Here is a 21,933-nt window from a genome sequence, read left to right as displayed (position 1 = left end):
CGACGATCGAGATCATCTGATGACAACCAAGGCCGGAGATTCAATTCGGAGATTCAATTGGGTTGTTCGGCATGGAGGCACAACTTATTCCTTCTCAGTATCGTCAAGCTGGAGTCCTCGCGAGATGTGGATTTTTATCAAGTTCTCTCCATATCTCGGTCGGCGCCGCTCTCAGAAATAAAGGCTGCATACCACAAAATGCTTCTACAGCACCACCCAGACAAGAGCACCCTTCGCAAGGAAGGCCAGACCCAAATAGATGTCACGGTAATCAAGGAGGCGTACTTTATCCTGTCAGATCCTGTTTCACGGCACAGGTATGATGTGGAGATCCTTCAGAAACGAATCAGGGGACCACGTCCGGCACAGGTCATCTCATTGGATGATTTCGATGAGCAACCGTCGATAAATGATTCGGACCATTCGGTCTGGACGTACAAATGTCGCTGCAGCGGTGTCTACACAATAACAGACGGAGAAATGGAACTCGGACATCATTCTATCGCTTGCAGCAACTGCTCCGAGGTCATATGGGTTGGATACGAGCTTGCAGGGCAGGAAGAGGTCAGTAGAGCGTCTTTCACGGTAACTTTCTGTAGGCTTATGTCACACAGGCTTGAAGGGTGGATCACTACCAATTGCAGTACTAGTTTAGTTCTGTATTGTTGGTTGTTACTTGACGTTAAGGTCTGGGAAGTCCCTTTGTAACGAAGTTTGTGACTAATGTGCAAAAAATAGCAGCCCAAATTCTAGATGGGTACTAAACAGCGGGAGTCCATCGGCGAATTGCTCTAATGACTAGACTGCGTATGCACTCACTAAGCGGATAGTCTATTTCTTCATCACTGAGGTACCACGTTTCTACAAATGATCCTATCACACCGTCATTCTCAAAGACCATATTAAAAACTCACTGTCACTTCCTGGTGTCTTATCTGCAACCGTGTTGCCATCTCCAAGCCAATGAAGCCGGTTTGGGTCTAATCGCTCGTAGTTGAAGTCTTCCCACCGAGGATGCTTCAGGGCCTTTGTCGCATGTAAAGTAGAGCCTTACGCGGATCAGCAGAATTTCAGCAGTTTGTTCTAATCTTCTTACCTGGCCACAGCGCGGAAACGCGTCCCTCCTCTCGTCCAGCTTTATACCACGATCTACATTTTTCGCCAAATACGGTCTGCGAAATCTACTAGCATCCCACGATGACTGATTGGCAGACTCACCGTGGGGAAATAGCTCTGGGAATTAAAAACGTAGTGAGTCTCGTCAATCACGTTTTGGAAAAGCTACTGACCATTAAATACTCATCAAAGTCATCCACGGCCTTGGATTTGACCTCGATGCTCTTCAATCTTTCTCTCTGCACTTTCAAGGTCGCTGCAACGGCATAATCAACTTGTCGTTCCATCAGCAGTAAAAGCGAGCCAGCCCCAACGCCACTGTTTGGGCCCAAAGATTGAAACCAGTTTGGGAACCCATCGACGGCCACGGAGAGGTATGTTCTCGGATGAGAAGCGAACTTGTCAGAAAGGTCGATCCCATTTCGCCCAATGAAAGGGAAAGGGAGGTGCCAAGAAGTATCGAATCCTGTGGCACAGACGATCACATCCAATTCCTTGTGATCCCCATCCTCGGTTTCGATGCCTGTTGGTGTAATTTTCTTGATAGGTGAGGGAACAAAGTCAACCTGGTGCAAGTATATTGGTTTCCACCTTTACGCCTTTCACAGAGAAGAATTACGTACATTCTCTTCACAGAGCGCTTCCAAGTATCCAGGTCCTGGGGTCAACCGTCGACATGCGACTCCAAAGTTCGGAATTACTGAGGAGTATTATGCGAATCAATCATGCAGAATGCATTGTAAGACTCACGGTGATCTGCAATCCACGACTTTTTCGCCAGTCGTTGGACCATGATTTCTTTGAACGCCGTTTTTGCCATATCTTGGAGGGGATGGCCGCGAATCGTGGCGGCGTGAGCATCCTACGTCCATCTCGTCTTGGTTTGTATACCAAAGGTTACGATTGAAATATACGTACGTTCAGTCCTGATTCAAGGTCTCGCCTGAATTTCTTGTAGTACACAGGATCTTGGAACCTCTTCTTATCATCTTCAGTGAAATCATCTGTTAACACGCGCTTAGCGAAATCGTGGTGGGTATGTATCAGGAAGCGTGCTCACAGTTCTCAGCATCTTCTCTCCCGGACAATTGTACGAGGGGTTCACGTACAAAGATGGATGCTATCCACGTTTTTCCACGAACATAGTTAACGACCTGAGCTACTTTTGGCTGGATAGCGGGAACGATCTGTATTGCCGAAGATCCCTTGAAGAACAGCGTTGGTGCCATCTGCAACCTCCCGTTAAAACGTAACACTCACCACACCAATAACGCCGACTCTTTTGTTTCCCCAACTTTTAACCGTGTCTTCCCAAGGAGCATCAGGACCGCCTTCCCCTGTCTCCCACTGCGCACTATGGATTACTTTGCCTTGGAATTCTTCCAACCCTGGTATTTCTGGCCAGTTCCATCTGCTAAGAACTCCTATTCCGGTGAATAAGACGTCGCATGTGTCCTCAAATTTTTCAAATCGTATGGCCGTTTCTCCCGGGCTTAGTTCGGCGGGCCGCTGGATGGTAACGATCCATTTGCCATCAGATTCAGAGTATCGCGCTTTGGTCATTCGGTGTTGAAGTTTGATGTATGGCATGAGCTTGTATTTGTCGACGATGGAGTCGAGATAAGCACGAATTTCAGGACCGGAGGCATAGAAGGACGACCAGTTGGGCTAGCGCGGATTTAACTGCAGATTCGTCAAGCAGGAGAGGTAGGATGATGCGTACATTCTCCTCGAAAGTGAGTTGGTACTGAACGAGGTAGATCAGATGGACGTATCAGAGGAGGCTACCCGAAACCACACTCACAGAATGCGAGGGTATATCGCATTTCAAACCCTAGGACGGCTGTTAGAGTTCACATGAATTTGCACAAGATAATGCCGTCTTACAGGGTATTTATTTACGAGCCAGGTTCCACCGATGCCTCGTTCAGCTTCGTATATTGTCAAGGTCAGATTAGGAACTCGTTGAAGGTATCTGGATTGATTTTTGTAAATCAGTATTCCTAGTAAAGTATGAGTATGGCACTCACCTGATTCCAGCTACGATACCTGAAAACACTGTTATCGGCTTTGAAACGGTCTAATGCTATTCCACGACGTACCACTGTAACCGGCGCCAATGACAATGACTTTAATTGGCCGTGCCTCGTCGATAGAAAAGTTTCCGAGCTTGAATGTGTTGCTCCCATCTCCATTTGTTAGGCCGTTAAGACGGTGTTCGACCTCTGTTGCTTTATGCTCTTGAGAGTGTGAAGACATGACTTTGTTCTGGGGATCAGTCAGACGACTAGCGGTGCGACTGACTATTTATTACGAGAGTAGATGGTGGAAGGCTTACTTATTACGCGACTACAGTTTCAAATTTCGAGACGAGCTGAGAAAGCAATGATGTTCTGTGAGAAGGCCATGGCATGCTAGGCGATAAAAGAAGAAGAACTCGGCCTATACATGGCCACAATTTCCTCTATGCGATCACTAGATCCATTAGTTTCCCACCTTTACTGGAACGGTATAAGGGAATTACTGCATCTCGCAGCAGTCTGATGACGACCAGAAACCTGCTGACTTGTCAATGGTGCTCCAAATACAGATAATCCTTCCCATCCGGCCACCGACATGATAGCATGGAAGTGTCTATAGTAAGTTGATCATATATGTCTACTGATTACTAGTACAAGTACTACATCGATGGCTATTAACAACGTTTAGCGAAGAATACAAATGAAATCCAACTCCTCCGAGGCCCCAAATGGAAAAAAAAGCATTGGTACATAAAAAATAATTAAATAGCCGGGTATCCAGCCCAGCGCTCATTTGTTTTTTGTGGGTTTGTGCAGGAACGCGGCATTTCCCTGAGCTCTATCACATTTCTGGGCAAGAGAAATAGCGGCGCTCATTGCCTTTTCTACACCGTCGCGAGAAGAGTTGCCGACGGGGGTATGTGAATATAAATCTTGTAGCGAGCGTCAGTCTTTCGGCAATTGCTTAGCGAGTGTCCGTTACAACACACCTTTGAATAGCAAAGTGTATCGCATGACACGCTGGGTAGGTAGAATGGCCAAATCTCGAACGGATGGCCGACCTCGTTCCCGTTTTGAGGGCAACTTGGTTGACTCCAGGGAGGGGGTGGGAGGAGCGCTGCCTCCAAGAGCTTTAAAAGAGTTGATCCTTTTGCCCCAAGAGTTCACTCGACGTTTGATAGTACTGTTGGCTGCATCTGCATCCACTTTTCGCGTTGTAGCACTGCTTGCACGCTCTCGCTTTGCCACTCCTTCGTCAGCACCAACGAAAAATCCCCCAACGACGCCGCACCATCCAACCAACGCCGCATCTAGTTTATCTTCGCAGGAAAGAAAAGCATTAGCAACACCTTGTGCGCTCGGATTCGCTTCCAGCCCCTTCAGGAGCTCCTCGCTAGCTTCTAGGAGAGCCGGTAGGTAGGTGAGCATTAGAGCCGGAGGTGAGGTCAAGGTATCACCGGATGAGAGCCTACGAATGGCCAATAGATAGTGTCGCTCGGTGCGAACAAATTCCCTACAAATGAGCAATGCTCGTCGGGCACTTTGCCAAACCGCGCTAAGAGCTGGATCGGACAAACAAGGCAAAGAAGGTTTGAGCGTAGCATGTTCATCGTGCGAGGCATCGATCAGAGGCATCCTTGGATCAGCAGTAGAGACAGTGGATGTCGTGGAAGGAGTCATGACGTTCCTTCGCCACTCCCACTGCCACATCTTCTCTACAGTCCTCATTCTTTCCAATTCGTCCATCAACATTTCGTCGGAAATTCCATCGTCTGTGATTGCCATTGCCAGGGTCCAGCGCCTACGATGACCCTTGGTAGGCTCTCCTCGATATTGCGGGGACAGAAGAGGGACGGCAACTGGCGGCGACATAACCACCATGTCGTTGTCTTCTGTGGTATCATCCCAATCATCCGCCCGCTCCCCGGAGAAACTCCATGTCGATTTCCATCCATTTTTGAGGGATGTGGTGGCAATACCCATTGAAGAATAGAAGAACGTGTCGCCCATGCTTGACTTTGCGTTCACAGACGCAGAGGATGGGAATTCGCCGGTCCAAGCAAGGGACACGAGTGCATCAGTGCTGGCATTCCTGTTTGGATAGGGAGAACGGGCACGCCGACGGTGAGAGCAACGGGACTGATTATCAATTAGCAAACGACAGATGAACGGATGAATGATGTCTCACATTCTCGTGAAGGGGAGATTGAAACTTGACAGCCCTCTCGTTCGCACGAGTTCGGACATTGTGATTATGGATAGGGAATGTAGAAGCAGAGGGAATGCTGGGCAGTGAACTGCGACGAGTCCTGTAAGATGGTTTTATGGGCGCATAGCCTGTTGCCCTACGGAGAAGGCCGACTGGTCGTGAAAAGAAGGAGGGTGAAGATGGCGCTGAATCGTCAGAATCCGAAAAGGTACGCCTGGGCTTTTGCAGCTTTCGCGGGCGACTGTACGTGGGAGAGGAAGGGAGAGAGTCCACAAGAGGCAGAGGAGCCGGTCTGCGAGGAGGAACTCTGGGTCGGGTATTTTTCCCAACGCGAAATACTTTCTCTGGAGAGGTATACTGGATGTTCATGGTTGGAAACTCTAGGGCTATAGGAGACTTTGTCTTTGAGCTGATATGAACGGAGATATCAGTCATGACATCAGGTGTCTCATCAGAGGAGGAGAGGGCGGAAAAGAAGGCGCCATCGTTCGATGATTCAGAGTCGGAGGCGGGTGGAGACAATTCGGGAGTGGAAAGGTCACTTGAGTCAACAAGAGTGGGTGCCGTGCTGCATTCGTCAGACATGTCGCTGGTGTCTAAACTTGTAGTCTGTGGATGGGTGGTGTTCACACTGACGGCGTTGCAGCGACCGCACATTTGTATAGTCCTGTAGTTATGAGCACTGCTGAACGAACCATTATGCGATCAATTAAGTTGCGTAGCACCGGGATGCTAAGTCTGCCGCGGGAGTAGGAGACATAAGCGCCCCGATTGCTGAGTGACATCAGATTTGATCCAATCACAAAGATTGTTACTACATTTCGAAGTAAGCATCAGAGATATAAAACGGCTAAACGAAGCTTACGAGCGACAAGACCAATTGCGTGTCTTGGAGGTAGGCATTTGAGTGTGATTAGACGTTGGGATTGGAGGATAAGTGAACCGTTAGCATCGGGGTCTTTGACTTAGTCCGTTAGGTCCGCTTATTCTTGATGCGAAATCCGGGAATCATAATGCTTCGACGAAGAACTTATCCTCACTTTGGTGAACATAAGCTTATAGGAGGCGGCAGAAACAAAGGTCCGTAGAAACGTAGCATCCCGAAGGTCATCTCAAGAAAGGCTTCGAGTACTGCCGATTACTAGGACTACGACAACAGCGCAAAGAAGAATTGTTCGATGATATTTCTATGCCACCCTATCACTGCAAACTTGGTCGGTCGTAGATCATCATCCGTATACATTCGTAACAATGTTAGGATGTGTTAGGTTGTCGGTAGGTTGTAGCGCTCTCGATAATCCAGCGTTAGGTGTGGACAGACGTCCAGGCTGAAGACCAAGTCCTTTCCTGTCGAGTTCATCGGATCAGGCTAGCAGTTCTTTAGACCTAGTTTAGAGCCTTTTAAAAAAACGACACATTCACTATGAAATGAGTCTTCCCGAAGACACCAGAAGGCAGATCACACAGTGAGTAGTCCGAAGGCTATGGAGAAAAGTAAGCAACGGTTATCGGCATCGTCCCGAAGTGATTGGATCACTTAACAGTACAACTAGCGTCGCAGAGTTCCGCCAACATTTTTACTAAGGCAGCGTATGTGCATCAGGGCATAGACCCGCGATGTGAGAGTGCACGATGGGCCGAAAAATCAATGGGGCCCCCAGCATCTGGATTCCGCAGCCAGGAGAACGGCGAACTTGAAATGCCACGCTGGCAGGGCTGAAGGTAGTGAAACATCGGTGAATCCCAATTTACACAACATTTAAGGGAAGACGAGAGCACCTTGAAAATGTCGTACGCTACAGGCTGCTTAGTCGGTAAGTACTAGGCGAAGGAAGTCGGGATTTGAAAGGATGCGAACGAGTCGCGTGTCGTCGGAAGGGTGCCGACATCAACCGCGGCCCGACCGGCATCCATTCCGCGTCCAGTTTCCGTTAGACCTTGCCGAAATCCCTTGACACGCGTCGTCTTCTTCTTTAGTCGTTAGGAATCTCAACGGAAATAATTTCATCCTTAACAGAAAGATACAGATAATTCTGCTAAAGTAGCTATGCAACTGTTACCGTCTCTGCTTCAACATCTACCAATTCCCTGCCCTCTTCAACCATTTCTCCATTCTTACAACTCACCATCTTGACGATACCAGCAACATCAGTCCTCATCACCGTTTCCGTCTTCATGCTTTCCAAAATCATAACGGCCTGTCCCTTCTCAACGCGATCGCCGACTTTGACTTTAATTTCAACAACCAAACTAGGCATGGGGGCCTTCAATGCTCCCTTGGTTGCAGCGAGCACGTCACCCCCAAGGTCAAGAAGCCATTTAGGCGACGGCAATACAAGGGTCGTCTTCGAGCCGCCACTGAAGACATGCAAGCGCTCCATAGTGTTATGAGAAGACGAAGCCGGTACTGCCCCCCGGCGGCGGTTGGGAAACAACGGTGGTTTTACAATTAGTCGAATTTAAAGTCGCAGAGAGCTTTGTTGGAGAAAGTAGCTGAGCAGGCACAGACAAAAATTCGGTGCCAGAAGCGGAGCCAGTGCGGAGGAGTACGTCGAAACGCCCTGGCGTCGTTGATTTCACCGAAACGCCTACAGGTTGGCTCTTTCCAGAATCATCTTGTAGAGTGATGAGCCGCTCGTATGTATCTCCGCCGAAACGACGAGAGGACAAAGTAGTCCATGGTGTCGGATCCGAAGGACCATTTGCAATGGGATGGTCACGAAGAACGACATAAAGGGCTGCCAACGCTAGTGTTTCTGCGGAAGGTTCTGCGATTGGCGGGAAGAGTTCATTGAAATGTCTCTGGATAAAATGGAGTTAAATCCAACTCCATATTTATGGTGAAAAACTATACCGGAATGAACCCTGTTTCTAATTCTTGGTCTATGAAGGCTTGATTTCCGGCAAGGGTTCTCAGAAACTCTACGTTTGTTGACACTCCAACAACATGATATTCGTCCAAAGCCTTCCGTAGAATCCGTAGAGCTTCGGTACGGTCCCTACCGTGACTGATAAGCTTAGCAATCATAGGATCATAAAACACGCCAATCTGTGATCCCTGAGCAAAGCCTTGCTCCAGTCGAAGCGACGGAGTTATGTTAACGGGACTGAATTCCGAATGTGGCGCATAAGAATCGGCGAAAACATGCGTAGGCGTTGGAGTAGAAAGGTAGAGCAGAGGCCCAGAATCCGGAAGAAATTGATTGCGTGGATTCTCTGCATATATTCGGGCTTCAAATGCATGACCAACGAGTGGAATTGAAGATTGGTCTAGAGGAAGGGGATTCCCTGCAGCAATCTGTCCCGGGTGCGTCAACGATCACGGAAAGAAGAAAACGTGGCCTACCTCAAGTTGCCATTCAACCAAATCGAGTCCAGTTACCATTTCTGTTACAGGGTGTTCGACCTGAAGACGAGTATTCCTGTAGGGGACGTAAGAAGACTTTCAAAATCGATAGACATGTACCCCACATTTCCATAAAATAAAAATCCAGTGTGTCATTGTCAAAGATAAACTCGACAGTTCCGGCCCCGACATAGTGAACAGCGCGTGCAGCTGCCACTGCCTTCTCACCAAGATCCGCACGTAACTCTGGAGACAAGCCAGGCGCTGGTGCCTGTAAATGTGGTTAAGTACAAGATATGTGTAATGAATCAAACATAATCACCTCCTCGATGATCTTCTGATTTCTCCGTTGTACAGAGCAATCTCGTTCCCAAAGACTGACGGCACCTCCATGTGTATCAGCAAAAACTTGAACTTCTACATGCCGTGGTCTCTCGATATACTTTTCTATGAGTACCACGTCATTTCCAAAAGCCTTCAAGGATTCTCTCTTCGCAGAAGAAAGGGCTTCGTAGAACGCCTCAGCAGAGGGGGTGGCTACGGTGCGCATGCCCTTGCCACCGCCGCCGTGAATTGCCTTGATAAGTACTGGGAATCCAATATGTTTCGCCTGTTCATACAGAAACTCGGGATCTTGGTTCTTTCCATGATATCCAGGCACACAAGGCACCCCCGCAGCTGAACCAAAGCTTAAGACTAGGTTTGGTACCGTAAAGAGTGGTCCGCATACCGGTCATGATATGCTTTGATTCACTAAATGAATAACGATGAGTGAATATGACCTTGTGAAGTCTACACCCGAACCGGAAGGTGGACGAAAAAGACAATCATGAAGATGGCATTTCTTCGCTTAGATTACGCCCTTAATGAAGAAGATTTCAACGGCAAGTAAACTGTGCCAAGTGGGTAGTCCCCTGGGAAGCAGCAAAGACATGCAACTTTCTGATTGCTTTTTCGTCCCCGAAAGGCCCAGCCATAGACGTCCATTGTGAAAGACGAACCTTTTCGAGCCCATACTAACAATAGCACTAGAGGGAGGTCCGATGAAAACAATCCCTTCTTGATCCAAGCGTTCAGCAAAGGTTGCATTTTCGCTTAGAAAGCCATATCTACAATGGCCTGTTAGCTCATGATCCATACCCAGGTCATCTTATTCACCCGGGATGAACGGCCTACTCAAAGAAGGGCAAAGTTGAGAAAACGGTAACCGGATACGACGTTAAGATTGATACCTGAGCACCGCTGCGATGACATATATCAATAATCTTGTCCATTCGCAGCTGCGGGCAGACATGAGAACAAGAAGTTGTGATCAATTTCACAGCGCACATAGCTTTCCGCGGAGGGAGCTGGACCTATACAATAAGCTTCATCGGCCTGCAAGGTGGCTTGAAACACGCGTCAGGAAGCAGAGACATGACGGAAACACACCATCTGTACATGCAAAGAGTCCTTGTCCGCATCGCTGTAGACCGCAACGGTCTTGATTCCGAGCTTCTTTGCCGTACGAATTACACGACATACTATTTCACCTCTGATATCAAGAGATGAGTCGAGCCCTCCCTCCATCAGAAATCGATCGTCACACCTGTTCGCAACCAGAATCTTATCAAAATGAGGTTTCCGTGAAGCAGAGATGACTGCTGGGAGGTCCGGTGAGCAACACGACTATGGTTACAGCATAGATTGGAGCAGACCTGTTGCAAAACTATGTCTGGAAGATGCTATCCTGTTGGGTAGAGGGGCCGACGGTGCTTGTCGACCATGGCCTGTTGACGACACAGGTCTGGAGGTAGCTTTGTGGAATCTGGAAACGGCAATTCTGTTGATAGTTCGTGTCTTTACACATCGCGACGCTAGGGAACGGTTGGATTGAAGCATAGCGCGTCGTTGTCGTGGTTCACTGCCAAGCTCCGGATTGCGGGGTTCGATCATTATTAGACCTCACGTGTTGCGGGGCAGACAGGTAGAATTATGATACCTTGTAAACGGCTAGTCTAGATATAGATCTATAGCGGATATACACTAGAAACGTGGTCTGATTCATCTCATCTACGACGATGGCCAGATGCCTTTTTGCCAACAGGCAATGACCTAAGCAGTGCGGCCTTTTCACGGTTTTTATTTTTGACATTCGCGTTTGAGTAGAAATTCGTGGCCTTGTGCTATTTGAAAGACAAAACATAAGTATTGAAAGCAACATGGAACGGTACACATACTTTGTTTGTTTTCATGCGGGCCTCTTTCTTGGGTGCAGGAGGCTCTTTATTTTCTACAGAAGCTGAAATTGATATAGCATTAGCATGCAGCAAAGAAGTCGAACAGAAAACTTCACCTTCAGGTTCCACTTGTTCCTCTGGAGACTCCTTGATACCTTCAAACACGTCATCCCAGGTAAGATCTTCTTCTTCCTCTTCTTCAGCTTCGTCCTTCTGTTCTTCCTCTGCATCTTCACTGCTGTCTACTTGAACTTCCACATCATCCTGGGCTGCATCTTCTGGCTCAAGAGCCCTGACGTCCTCCGCCAAGAATGAATTCTTTTGCATAATCGATCCCAGATTCTGCTTCACCCCTGGAACAACAGTATCCTCAGCCTCAGCCTCCACGGCCTTGCCCTTGCCCTTCCTCTTCTTCGCTTCGGCCTTGTTCAGCTCCTCCGAGCGTTCAGGAGGAGGAACAAAGAACGGTATCCTTCCCCGCACCCAGTCACTCAGAACGATTTTGGCAACAGAATCCACATCAGGCTCTCCCTGCTTCAGGAGTCGTCCCTTCATACGCGCTAGTTTATCTAGGAAAACTTCTGGCTCCCAGGCTTGCGTCGGGTCGTCCTCGTTAGGGAGGGGGACACCGTACGTCCTGGAGAGATACAAAGGCTTCACTCGCTCCATCAAAGCCGGGATATGCTCCGACGGGGTGGCCAAAGCCTCCACACGCACAACACCCTTCAAAACGGTAGACGTCTGGCTGTCATGCGCAGACGTTGGCACGATCCCAGGACAATCGATCAAGTAAATCCTCCGTGTAAGCGTAATGTATTGCCAGACCTTGGTTTCGCCCGGAACAGGTGCAACCTTGCATACTTTGCCGCTTTTGAGGGTGTTGATGACACTGCTTTTGCCTACGTTCGGGTAGCCGACGAAGCCGACAGAAATTTGTTTCTTGTCAGAATGCAGTTGGGAGAATTGACGCAGAAGTTGAATGAGGGAGCCTTTGCCAAAGGAGTGGTTAGGGGAGGCATGAAAGGCGATGGTAGGATATCGGGGAGTGAGGTGCTGGATATACCGAGCCTAAAACCGGATGAGACGGATAGAGAGAAAAAATGCAAATGCACGTACTGTGACCCAATTGGGTACCAAATCGCACTTGTTTATGATCAAAACGACTTGTTTATGGGCTTTCTCCTTCTTGATAAATTCTAGCACAGATTCGCATAATGTACCCAGCGGGTCCCGAGCGTCGAGGATATGTAGAATGACATCTGAAGAATCGATAACCTTGTAGAGTTCTCCATATATTCGTCGTGAGGTTCCTTTTGCGTAGATAGGTTCATTGTAGTCGGCATGTGTTTGCACCTCAGTAATAGAGGATGCCAGCGGTTCTGAAACAAGGAAATAAGAAAGATAAAAATGCATGGAGGACGTTCCACACCTATAACAGTTTCGCTTCCCGCTGCAGCTTCGTCCACGGCCGCGGCACCAATCTTACTGAGCTCTTCAAAGTTTCCAGCATCGATCCTCGGTCGCTTCCTCTGTGCTTTTGGTCCAAAGGTCTCCTTGAATGGTTCGGTTTCCACTATATGCGGCCTCTTGGAGTGTGTATAAGCGGCAGTATGTGGGTAAACTTTGGTACACATACTTTCCGCAAATTGGGATTGGCGGCATCGTCCAACAGCGCCATAGGAAGCTTATTCCGCCGCAACAAGACAGAGTAGGGATCATCTTTCTTGGATGAGAGACTTGTACGGAAGTGGTCAAGGGCAGTTTGCGATATAACCCGTGTATTTCCTGTTAGAATGATGAGTGGAATATACAAGGAAATGGTTCTTCACACACCAAACCACCGCCTGTCGGGCTGCACCCTTCCTGGTTTTGTCTCGTCTTCACCCTTCTGAAACGCAGCGGCTTGGATGATCTTTCCGTCCTTGTCTCGTACAGGCTTGCCGCCGTTGAGCATCTTTAGTCGGGCAACTTGTTTCGCATTTCGATAGAAGTTTTCGCCTTTGACTTTGGCTAGGGTGACCTTTGAGGACGAAGAAGAAGATCTTGTCTTGGGCACTGGCCCTGCCTTTTTTGTGGGTGCCATGGCGGTGACCGTCGAGGTATGGGTTATACGGGAGTAAAAAAAAAGTAGATATATTCCCACGGTTTGAAATACCTTGCTCACCGCTCGCGATATTGACAAGGATTGTTGTATCGGACAAAGGCACTGATCAAGTTGGTATAAAATTATATTTTATTGGCAAGAATACAACTGTACAAAGCTACGACAGAACGAGAAAAAAATGCGTGTACCAGGAAAAAATCGACATGCCGTTTCCTTCATGCGTCAAAACGACACTTCCTAGACTGGGTTGATCTTGGGACTACAGGACGAGCTGAAAAACAAGTCTCTGGCACTGCATTGACGGTCGAGCGCACTACATCGAGCAGCGTGGCATGATCCCTTGGAAGAAAAGCAAAAGAGTAAAATTGGGCCTTATATATGCTCACCGGAGCATTCCCACAGTCGCGTGACTGCAGGACTTCCGTTTCCGACTTCAGCCTTGCTCAAAAAATATCTCGTCGACGAGGGAAGTCATGTTCAGGGCGTGTCTGGCACAAGGTCACTTCGGTTTATCTACTTTCATTCTTATTGTCTGACAATTACTGTGCTTTAGTCTCCCGGGCTGGCGCGTCGACCAGTTCCTCAAGTAGCTCCTTCATCCATACATCCTCAGTCCTCTTCGCCAAGCAGAAACTCACGAAAAAAGCCAGAAACGTAAAGAAGGTCGAGAAACGAGAGCGGGAAATTGCCAACCGACCGAGTCCCATCTTAGGCTACCGGCCAGGCCAGGAAGAGAAGTGGATCAACTGCGCCTTGGCAAAAGTCTTGTTAGACGAAGATGAGCTTGCATCGCCCCCGGTCTACGATAAAACAACCCATCCTGTCGGGACAGTAGATATGCCACAGAAGTTGGCGTATGGTGTGACAGACAAGGAAGCGCGCCTTCTGTTCGACGAGCTTCCGTCAAAATCTTCGGAACGTGATGCTATGGGCATCACCCACGCCCCAGGGATTCTGTCAAGTCTGAACGTGGGAGTTGAGAAGGAGTTGAGGAAGACGAATATGTTCGCGAAAGTTGTGGACCTGCGTAATGCCAATGCTGCTGGTATTGCCTATGAGAACAAGCGGAGGATTATCATCGAATTCTCGACACCTGAAAATCCTTGGGATCCTGGTCGCACCGAAGTTCAAGGTACGTGCTTTATGCAAAGTTTTTCATTCTCTGACCATTCTTGTGTAGCTGCCATTTTGACATACCGAATCCGAAATATGTGGAAACACCTGGCAAGTCCGCGGCACAAGAAAGATGTAGCTGGGAAACGTGCCCTGAAGATGTTGGTTTACCAGAGGGCAAGAACGTTGAAGTACCTTAAACGGACGGATCGTGTGCGCTATGATATTGTACTGGAACGGCTGGGGTTGGAGCCAGAGAGTGTAGAAGGTGAACTGATGGTTTAATTCGACCGCATTTCTAATTCAATTTTCATTCCATATACAACTTTTGAACGGGTGTTGCATCCAAGCCATTTACGGGTCTCATTTTTCCAGCTCACTACAGAAATCGTCAAGGCAGACTGTGGAGGATGTTCAGGATATATCTGCGCGTTCTTGATATCGAGTACCACGCGAAACACGACGGGATCTGGAAGGCATAGATACTTTTGGACCAGTCAGCCTCGGCCTACAATCTTTCATTTCAATGGCTCGGTTTCTAGCTCCAGATGGAGCAATCGCCATGGGAAGGGTAAAGGAGTCTCGCTATACGATTACAACGCACTTTCTGGTAAGCAATCCCCGACCCCGTACCCTTCTAGCCTCGATACAACTCACGACAGGGCAGGCACTGAGGCCTGAGGCCTGAGACTAGGTAAAAATTTCTCTATGTTTCCATAAGCTCAATCATTGGTCCAGAGGGGTCCCGGTTATCATCGGAGAAAAGAAATCAGGAGAAGGACCTTAGAGATAATCCTTGCATTTCTCCAAGACGTCAACATTCCGTAGATGCCCGTATCTGATCATTACACTTCCTCGGAACGCTGGGGACTGACGGTGCTCCGTGTCGCGCTGCACTGAGCGCTGGACAATTACCGAACTCTGAGCAACATAATATGTAGTCTACTCTGTGCCTCAATGGCCCTTGGGAATGAGCACACGCAGGCCTAGTCGCGAAGCAATCCAGAACGCCTGTCGAATGCTGGAGTCGAGCCATCAGTAATGCGTGGGAAATACCGGATGACTTCATTAAGGCGGTCAAATCGATGACCTGCTCTTGCTCCTGAACCACCACCATCTCTCATCATGTCCATCACTAAAATCCACGCTCGCCAGGTAAGGCTACATATATATATCATTCTACTCTATCAGGTAACATCGTCCGTCGCGTAGATCTTTGACTCCCGAGGCAACCCTACCGTTGAGGTCGACCTCTATACCGCCAAGGGTGCCGTATTCATTGCATATATGTGCGGTTTTCTGGCTCATCTAACTTCTTTGTAGGCCGCTTCCGTGCTGCAGTGCCCTCTGGTGCGTCCACTGGTATTCATGAGGCCGTAGAGCTTCGTGATGGCGACAAGAGCAACTATGTCGGAAAGGGTATGTGCTCTCTTTTCTTCCTTACCTCTTCCATATCTCTTACACATGTGTTCAGGTGTCTCCAAGGCTGTTGCCAATGTTAACGACACCATCGCCCCCGAGCTCATCAAGTCCGGCCTTCCGGTCACCTCTCAGAAGGACATCGACGATTTCCTCATCAAGCTCGACGGTACCCCCAACAAGGGCAAGCTCGGTGCAAATGCCATCCTTGGTGTTTCCATTGCTGTCGCTGAGGCTGCTGCCGCGGAGAAGGGCGTTCCTCTCTACCAGCATCTTGCTGATCTCGCCGGCGTTAAGCCTCCATTCGTCCTCCCGTGCCCCGCATTCAATGTTATCAATGGTGGTTCCCACGCCGGAAACAAGCTCGCTTTCCAGGAGTTCATGTTGATGCCAACTGGCGCCACCTCGTTTACCGAGGCCATGAAGATCGGCACGGAGACTTACCACACATTGAAGAAAGTCATCAGCGCCAAGTACGGTATTGACGGTATGTCACCATCAAATTGGAGTTATCACTCAGCACTTACGTGCGCGCCTTCATCAAGCCGTCAACGTTGGTGACGAGGGTGGTTTTGCTCCCAACGTTTCTGGTGCCGAGGAGTCTCTTGAGCTCCTTTCAGAGGCCATCAAGAAGGCCGGATACGAGGGTAAGATCAAAATCGCCCTAGATGTTGCGTCGTCCGAGTTTTACAAGGAGGGCAAGTACGATCTTGACTTCAAGAACCCCAACTCGGATCCCAGCAAGTGGATTTCCGGTGTTGAGCTTGCTGACTTGTACTTGGGATACGTCAAGAAGTACCCCATTGTCTCGATCGAAGACCCCTTCGACCAGGATGACTGGGAAGCTTGGACACACTTCACTGCCAACAGCGGTATCCAGATCGTCGGTGATGATTTGACGGTGACCAACCCCCTGCGAATCAAGACCGCCATCGAGAAAAAGGCTTGCAACGGTCTCCTCTTGAAGGTATTTCAGTAGCCATTTCTGTTGATATACTTTGTTCATTGTGTTGACAGGTCAACCAAATTGGTACCATCTCGGAGTCAATTCAAGCGTTTGTACCCTTCTCTCAATTCAATGCGCACGTTGGTTGAAACGTGTTTTAGTGCTCAGCTTTCGCAATCTGATGGTTGGGGTGTTATGATCTCTCACCGCAGTGGTGAGACCGAGAACACTGTTATCGCGGATCTCGCCGTTGCCCTGGGTGTCGGCCAGATCAAGACTGGTGCTCCTGCTCGTAGCGAACGCGTTGCCAAGTACAACGCGCTTCTTCGCATTGAGTATGTTTGGCCTGAGGCTCTTTTCCCATACTTTTACTAATGCAACTCTCAAGGGAGGAGATCTTGTCTTCTGGTGCCACCTATGCGGGTGACAAGGGTCTGTCTGCTGGTCACACCGCCCCCGCTCTGCTCAAGAAATAAAGAGGAAGTACTCAAAAGAAGAAGATAGTTGTAACAAATAGACATTGCTCATCTCTCACGCATCATGTATCATGAAAATACGACAAGCTAAATGCCCATGTACGCTTTTGACAGAAGGGTCGGCATTCTTTGGAGGTACGTGTCTAACGTCGTCCCTGACTTGTTTAGAGTGAGTCTAAGTTATCCAATATGCATATCATGACAATAGATCCAGTAACGAGTGTGGTATGTATCATATGCGAGGGTATCATGAGCATAACTTGGAGGCTGTCATAATCCTGATACGGCACTGGCCCTATCCAGAAGACCCATCATACGTCTACTCAAGCGCTCCGCCTCTAACTTACGCTCCAGCACCTGGTGAGCAGGTGTTTTCTTCTTGGGGAGCCATACTTTACCGCTCTTGGTTTCCGCGCGCAGCGCATTGATGGCGGACAGGTCTACCACGCGAGGCGAGGTCGAGAACTTGATCACATCTCGATACAACAATTTCGTCTCCGTCGTGAGAGAGCGTAGCGTTGGAGGTGAAGGAGACCGGTCCGAGTCTGAATCGTCCGTATCAGAGAATCCGGATGGGTCGAGGGGTGGCGTTGGCGAGCGCACAAATGGTTCCGGGAGCGGCGGGAGCGTCTCGATCTCGCGTAGCAGGTCCTGTCCCTTGAGATAAGAGTTCTCCGTCCTGAGGAATCGGACCGTTCCTCGAAGAGCCTCGATCTAGGCGAAAATTTGTATTGGTCTGTTTTATTTTTAAGGAGAGACGGCCGCCTTACCTGCTCCAACAAATAGGACGTCTCCAGGCTTCCTTCGACGGCCATAGGTTCAGCTTCCACCGGTTGGACTCCCAGGACTATGGGAAGTGAATCATATTTCTTTGATAAAAGAAGGAATAGAGAGTACCTTGACGGTCATGACCAGCTGTCATGGTCTTCAGCTTGGCGTTGTCTTGCTCTAGGGCATCCAAGTCGGCTTGGAGTTGCTCCATAGCTTCTTCATAGGCGCGCTCTTGCTTATGAGCCTTGGCCAGCTCGCCTTCAAGATCAGCGATCGTATCTGCCTGTTTCTTGACCGCCTCTATTCGTCGTTGCATGAGCTCGATCTTGACACCTGACTCTTGGATATTTTGGTCCTTGGTCTTCAAGCTCCGGACAAGCCCTTGAATCTCGTCGTTCAGTTGCGCGACTTTCCTCTCCGCTTCGATATTGACTGCTAAAGTGGCCTTTATCTCGTCAACCCGAGTCACCCATGGTGCTATGCTCGATGCTGGAAAATGGAAGGATTCAAGATGCATTAACATAGAGAAAAGCGCATTACTCACACTTTGCAACATTTTCGGTTTCCATAATTAGTGGTAGGAGCTTCCCACCCTCTTGTACGAGCTGGTTGAGAGAAGCTCCGATAGGCTCCCAGAAAGAAGCATCTATCTTCGCATCCATACCCACAGTCGTGGTAGTCGCCTGCTTAACATAACCGAGAATCGTGTTAAGCTGGAAGGGTGTCTTCGCACTTCTCACATCACTCAGATGGGGCATTATCTGTTTCGCCAACTGAAGAGGACAGATTAGATGATGCGGTTGGTGATAAAAGGAATTGAAACTTACAGTGATTGCGAAATTGACAGGCTCTTGTACAGCATTGCTTAGAGATTGCATATGGGGCACGACGTGCGACTTAAGATGTGCAGATTCTTTAACTAACTCCTCCGTCCGCTTGGTCAATTTCCTGGAAAAGATAAGTTGAAAACTTCATAGGCAACAGAAAGTTTCAGATACCTAGACAGGCTCTTAGCGCTCTTGCACTGATCTAAGAGCTTCTGCAATGGCTCAAATAGATCGGTATCGATATTCAAACCACCCATATCCAGAATAGCATCTGTCCAAAAGGCATGTAAGTGGCAACAGTTGAATCAGAAATGCCTAGTTGACCTTCATCCTTGAGAATGGCTTCTACAGATGTTTTCGTAAGACCAATGGCAGCAGCAAAGATATCAAGGTCAAGATCAAAAGCCGTAACATATCCTTGCTCCCGCTCTCCCAAGTCATAATCAAAGCCATCGAAATATTTGTCGGCGAGATGATCAAATTGTGCTTGGATCCTGAAGTCAGAGATGTACAGATAAGCTATCTCTTCTTCATGTACAAAGTGAAATAAAACTGACTTTTCAATATCACTAGCACATTCCATTTCCCGGAACGCATCTCGTCGCAAAAGATCGATATGCATGTCAATCCGCTTTTCCATCGGTGCAATCTCGGGATATATCCGGCCTTTGTTCAAGAAGGTTTCCACGTCGCATTTGCGCAATATAGCGGCAAAACGCTTGCAGAGAATGGATACAGCGGAAATTCGACCACGGAGCTGTTAACGCATAATTTCAGTATTGCACAGAGGAATTATCGGACGCTTGCTCACATCGCAGATACCGACGAGGACATCGGAACCTGGTCCATTGAGTGATTCAGGTAACCCATGCGCCTGAGCGACGACGGTATTTATTAAGTCTGCTTTGTATGCTAGGCGCTGGAAGAACAGATAACAACTAGTTGCATCACTATCTGTCTCGAGATACAATTGAGGCAAGTAGGGCTGTCATGAACTCAGCGATAGGTAACACATATCCAACAAGATACTTGCCTGGACGATACTCAGTAATTCTCTGCTTTCTCTTGCTTCCAGTTGTTTCAGCTCCAGATCAATATTCCTAGCCTGGTTCTTAGAAGCTGAGGATTGGAGCTTCAGGTTCAAGGATATCATAGCAGCCGTTTGGGATGCCGCTGTGGCGGACTCGCTTTGGGCAGTCTGCGTTTGTAACCGGAGAGCGTCAAGCTCCCTATACAAAGCATTCTCAGCATACAGTTGCAAATTTCAAGTATGATACTCACGTCTGAAGCTGGAGAACGAGTTCTCTGAATTGAAGAATGGTACCTTCTAAGTCAAGAGTAGCTTCCTCTAGGGCCTCGACCTTTCGAACGTGTTCTTGAATTTGCATGTCCTTCGATTCTGCGAGAATGTAAGGCACACTTGAAACTTCACGAGGTCGAAAAACATACGTAGGTCTTCATGGAGGGCCTTCTCAGTCTCAACGTGGTTTTCTTCAAGCTCGTCGCTAAGTTCCTTTAATGCCTCGAGATCTTCGATCGTAATCCGCATTTCTTCAATTTTCTTGTAATAACAAAAGAATTGGTAAACGGTCGGAGTTAGACTTGAAAATAATAACAACCTACCTCGCCAAGCATGAGATTGCGCTCTGTCAGCTGAACGAGCATCTCTTCTACGCCCAAAGCATCGTCAAGTTGTAGCTTGAGGTCTTCGATCTGGACTTCTGCATTAGATAATTTGATAACGACGGAGTCGTACTGGGCTAGAGGACCATGAATCAGGGAGCTAAGTGGGTTTAACGAAGTACGCACACTGAAGATCTTCAATCCCCCCGACGTCCTTTTCCATCTCCGATATCTTCCTCCTTTGTTCCATTTCTGTTTCCTGTGTCATATCGCGTAGCCTAAAGCAAATGAGACCGAGTGATTGAGGGGTACGATAAAGGGTACCTGACTAAAGCTTCTTTAAGTCGTTCATTCTGCTTCTCAAGGTGGAGATATGCCACGGAATCTTTGCCGGCATTACTGCTTTCTTCATCGATGGAGATATCTGCACTTTATGAGAGAGTGGAAGGAGCGCGAAGGCGTAAAAACAGACCTGCGTGCTCTTCCTTGTAGACTTCCAGTTCTACCTCAGCGAGAGACAACCGATCCTTGAGTTCCTCCAGCTCTGCCTCTGCCATCTCCGCTCTTTCCTCAGCAACTTCTTTATCCAACATCGCCATCTCTAATAGCTCTTGACCATCGAGAAGGCGCGTCTCGGACAACTGCGCCAACTGTTGAGCATCGGCGAGTTCGCGTTTAGTGGCTATGAGATCAGTTTGAAGAGAACTGAGTTTTGCTTGGAGCTTGGGACGTAGAGCGACAAATGACTCTGCTTCAGAAAGTCGCGTTTCTAGTTCACGGACATGCCTTGCGTCATCAGCACGTTTGGCCTCCAAGACGCGTACCTTGGCGCGCAGCTCATGCAGTTCTTGCTCGTCTGGAGGTGGTGGCTGCAAAGAAGGTTATCGGAGACCTTTCGGTAGAGAACTAAACGTACAAGTGGAACCAAAGGAGAAGGCGCCCTCGCGGAATGATGCAAAAGTTGAGGTGACGGAGGCGTAGCTGGTTGAGATGGAGAGTGAGAAAGGGGAGAAGAGACGCGTGGAATTGTTGTGCCATTCGGCGGGGATGTCTGTTTCTGTATAGGTGATGGGCCATTCCGTAGCAATGTCTTTGTTGAAGGTCTTGAAGGAGTTGCTGTCTCCGGCGGGCTGGATCGTACACTGAGTGACTTACGGACTTGCAGGGTGGTTGGAGGCTGCCTCTTCGTCGGTGACGGCTGTCCTAATCGACTTGTTCGTGAAACGGGCGTTGCCACAGGTTTCACTGGACTATTTGACCGCACTGACGAGGCTGGTGAAGCCGTCCGTACCGAATTTGACCGAGGCACTCCAACACTGGGAGTTCGCTGGTGGCCAAATGACGGCCTAGTTGCAATCGGTGCCGGTCGCTGCGACGTTCGTCAAGCCAGAATGCATACAAGGAGGCAGCTACGCACACTTGGTCCCGCTACTGGCTGCTGTTCCATACCATGCGTTCCTTTTATCTGTACAGGCCTCACGAATAAGCCGTAATTCATCCTACATTTGAAGTACGCCTGGCCCTCGAAGGTCCCATCATTCTTCCCATTGGGCTCGTACAATTCGATACCGAAGAACTTCCCTGGCTTCCCACTTAACGATCCATTCCATCGAATTACCCCGCGTCCGACGGGGACGTCGACGATGGTCCCAATAGGAAGATTAACTGCACTCATCGTGTCGGACAACGTCCAAAGACATTGGCAGTGGTTGACGCGAGAGGAAAGGGTGTCACAGGTGTGAC

At 48.7% G+C, this 21,933-nt stretch overlaps 8 protein-coding genes across 8 annotated transcripts; 3 read left to right on the top strand and 5 right to left on the bottom strand.

Annotated features, from left to right (window-relative positions):
* Positions 1–75: 75 nt before the first annotated feature.
* Positions 76–1,099, top strand: EV420DRAFT_817960 (uncharacterized protein). Its single transcript, XM_060483589.1, has 2 exons — positions 76–564; positions 615–1,099. The coding sequence occupies exons 1-2, from the start codon at positions 199–201 to the stop codon at positions 618–620; spliced, it is 372 nt and encodes a 123-aa protein (XP_060337079.1). The 5' UTR covers positions 76–198; the 3' UTR covers positions 621–1,099.
* On the bottom strand, positions 761–3,375 carry EV420DRAFT_1710264 (FAD/NAD-binding domain-containing protein; the record flags this gene model as incomplete). Its single annotated transcript, XM_060479610.1, has 15 exons — positions 761–861; positions 915–1,049; positions 1,097–1,172; positions 1,219–1,233; positions 1,290–1,682; positions 1,740–1,816; positions 1,867–1,978; positions 2,035–2,120; positions 2,177–2,345; positions 2,377–2,784; positions 2,840–2,863; positions 2,921–2,950; positions 3,004–3,091; positions 3,147–3,165; positions 3,219–3,375. 15 exons carry the CDS (start codon positions 3,373–3,375, stop codon positions 761–763), a joined length of 1,890 nt encoding a protein of 629 aa, XP_060337078.1.
* A 310-nt stretch (positions 3,376–3,685) lies between these two features.
* On the bottom strand, positions 3,686–6,328 carry EV420DRAFT_818035 (uncharacterized protein). Its single transcript, XM_060483590.1, has 5 exons — positions 6,212–6,328; positions 6,042–6,160; positions 5,326–5,977; positions 4,127–5,276; positions 3,686–4,069 (listed from the first exon to the last, which is right to left on the bottom strand). The coding sequence occupies exons 3-5, from the start codon at positions 5,929–5,931 to the stop codon at positions 3,927–3,929; spliced, it is 1,899 nt and encodes a 632-aa protein (XP_060337077.1). The 5' UTR covers positions 5,932–5,977; positions 6,042–6,160; positions 6,212–6,328; the 3' UTR covers positions 3,686–3,926.
* Positions 6,329–7,329: 1,001 nt separating this feature from the next.
* EV420DRAFT_1510743 (carbamoyl-phosphate synthase L chain, ATP binding domain-containing protein) lies at positions 7,330–10,602 on the bottom strand. Its single transcript, XM_060471529.1, has 13 exons — positions 10,390–10,602; positions 10,281–10,335; positions 10,124–10,226; positions 10,022–10,069; positions 9,933–9,972; positions 9,694–9,811; positions 9,423–9,445; positions 9,015–9,370; positions 8,818–8,963; positions 8,693–8,768; positions 8,201–8,644; positions 7,744–8,148; positions 7,330–7,721 (listed from the first exon to the last, which is right to left on the bottom strand). The coding sequence occupies exons 1-13, from the start codon at positions 10,571–10,573 to the stop codon at positions 7,392–7,394; spliced, it is 2,328 nt and encodes a 775-aa protein (XP_060337076.1). The 5' UTR covers positions 10,574–10,602; the 3' UTR covers positions 7,330–7,391.
* A 43-nt stretch (positions 10,603–10,645) lies between these two features.
* EV420DRAFT_1510737 (NUC091 domain-containing protein) lies at positions 10,646–13,022 on the bottom strand. Its single transcript, XM_060471528.1, has 7 exons — positions 12,745–13,022; positions 12,548–12,696; positions 12,341–12,497; positions 12,028–12,290; positions 11,028–11,979; positions 10,912–10,973; positions 10,646–10,857 (listed from the first exon to the last, which is right to left on the bottom strand). Exons 1-7 carry the CDS (start codon positions 12,992–12,994, stop codon positions 10,741–10,743), a joined length of 1,950 nt encoding a protein of 649 aa, XP_060337075.1. The 5' UTR covers positions 12,995–13,022; the 3' UTR covers positions 10,646–10,740.
* Positions 13,023–13,460: 438 nt separating this feature from the next.
* Positions 13,461–14,445, top strand: EV420DRAFT_1301072 (mitochondrial ribosomal protein S15). The gene is made up of 3 exons (XM_060468392.1): positions 13,461–13,513; positions 13,569–14,147; positions 14,196–14,445. The coding sequence occupies exons 1-3, from the start codon at positions 13,489–13,491 to the stop codon at positions 14,411–14,413; spliced, it is 822 nt and encodes a 273-aa protein (XP_060337074.1). The 5' UTR covers positions 13,461–13,488; the 3' UTR covers positions 14,414–14,445.
* A 743-nt stretch (positions 14,446–15,188) lies between these two features.
* EV420DRAFT_1510732 (Enolase, C-terminal TIM barrel domain-containing protein) lies at positions 15,189–17,130 on the top strand. Its single transcript, XM_060471527.1, has 8 exons — positions 15,189–15,283; positions 15,341–15,395; positions 15,452–15,547; positions 15,603–16,034; positions 16,093–16,514; positions 16,565–16,602; positions 16,655–16,828; positions 16,882–17,130. Exons 1-8 carry the CDS (start codon positions 15,254–15,256, stop codon positions 16,967–16,969), a joined length of 1,335 nt encoding a protein of 444 aa, XP_060337073.1. The 5' UTR covers positions 15,189–15,253; the 3' UTR covers positions 16,970–17,130.
* EV420DRAFT_1510728 (dynactin) lies at positions 17,131–21,920 on the bottom strand. Its single transcript, XM_060471526.1, has 18 exons — positions 21,608–21,920; positions 21,107–21,559; positions 20,663–21,059; positions 20,515–20,614; positions 20,377–20,468; positions 20,191–20,327; positions 20,017–20,128; positions 19,849–19,966; positions 19,601–19,796; positions 19,379–19,552; positions 19,125–19,324; positions 18,892–19,061; positions 18,739–18,838; positions 18,568–18,688; positions 18,285–18,513; positions 17,867–18,229; positions 17,740–17,816; positions 17,131–17,683 (listed from the first exon to the last, which is right to left on the bottom strand). The coding sequence occupies exons 1-18, from the start codon at positions 21,863–21,865 to the stop codon at positions 17,240–17,242; spliced, it is 3,741 nt and encodes a 1,246-aa protein (XP_060337072.1). The 5' UTR covers positions 21,866–21,920; the 3' UTR covers positions 17,131–17,239.
* Between the last annotated feature and the right edge of the window lie 13 nt (positions 21,921–21,933).

The sequence above is a fragment of the Desarmillaria tabescens genome (assembly GCF_030435595.1).
Source record: "Desarmillaria tabescens strain CCBAS 213 chromosome Unknown EV420scaffold_4, whole genome shotgun sequence".
NCBI lineage: Eukaryota > Fungi > Basidiomycota > Agaricomycetes > Agaricales > Physalacriaceae > Desarmillaria > Desarmillaria tabescens.
Note: the sequence above shows the minus strand (reverse complement) of the source record. Positions and strands in the feature narration are given on the sequence as shown.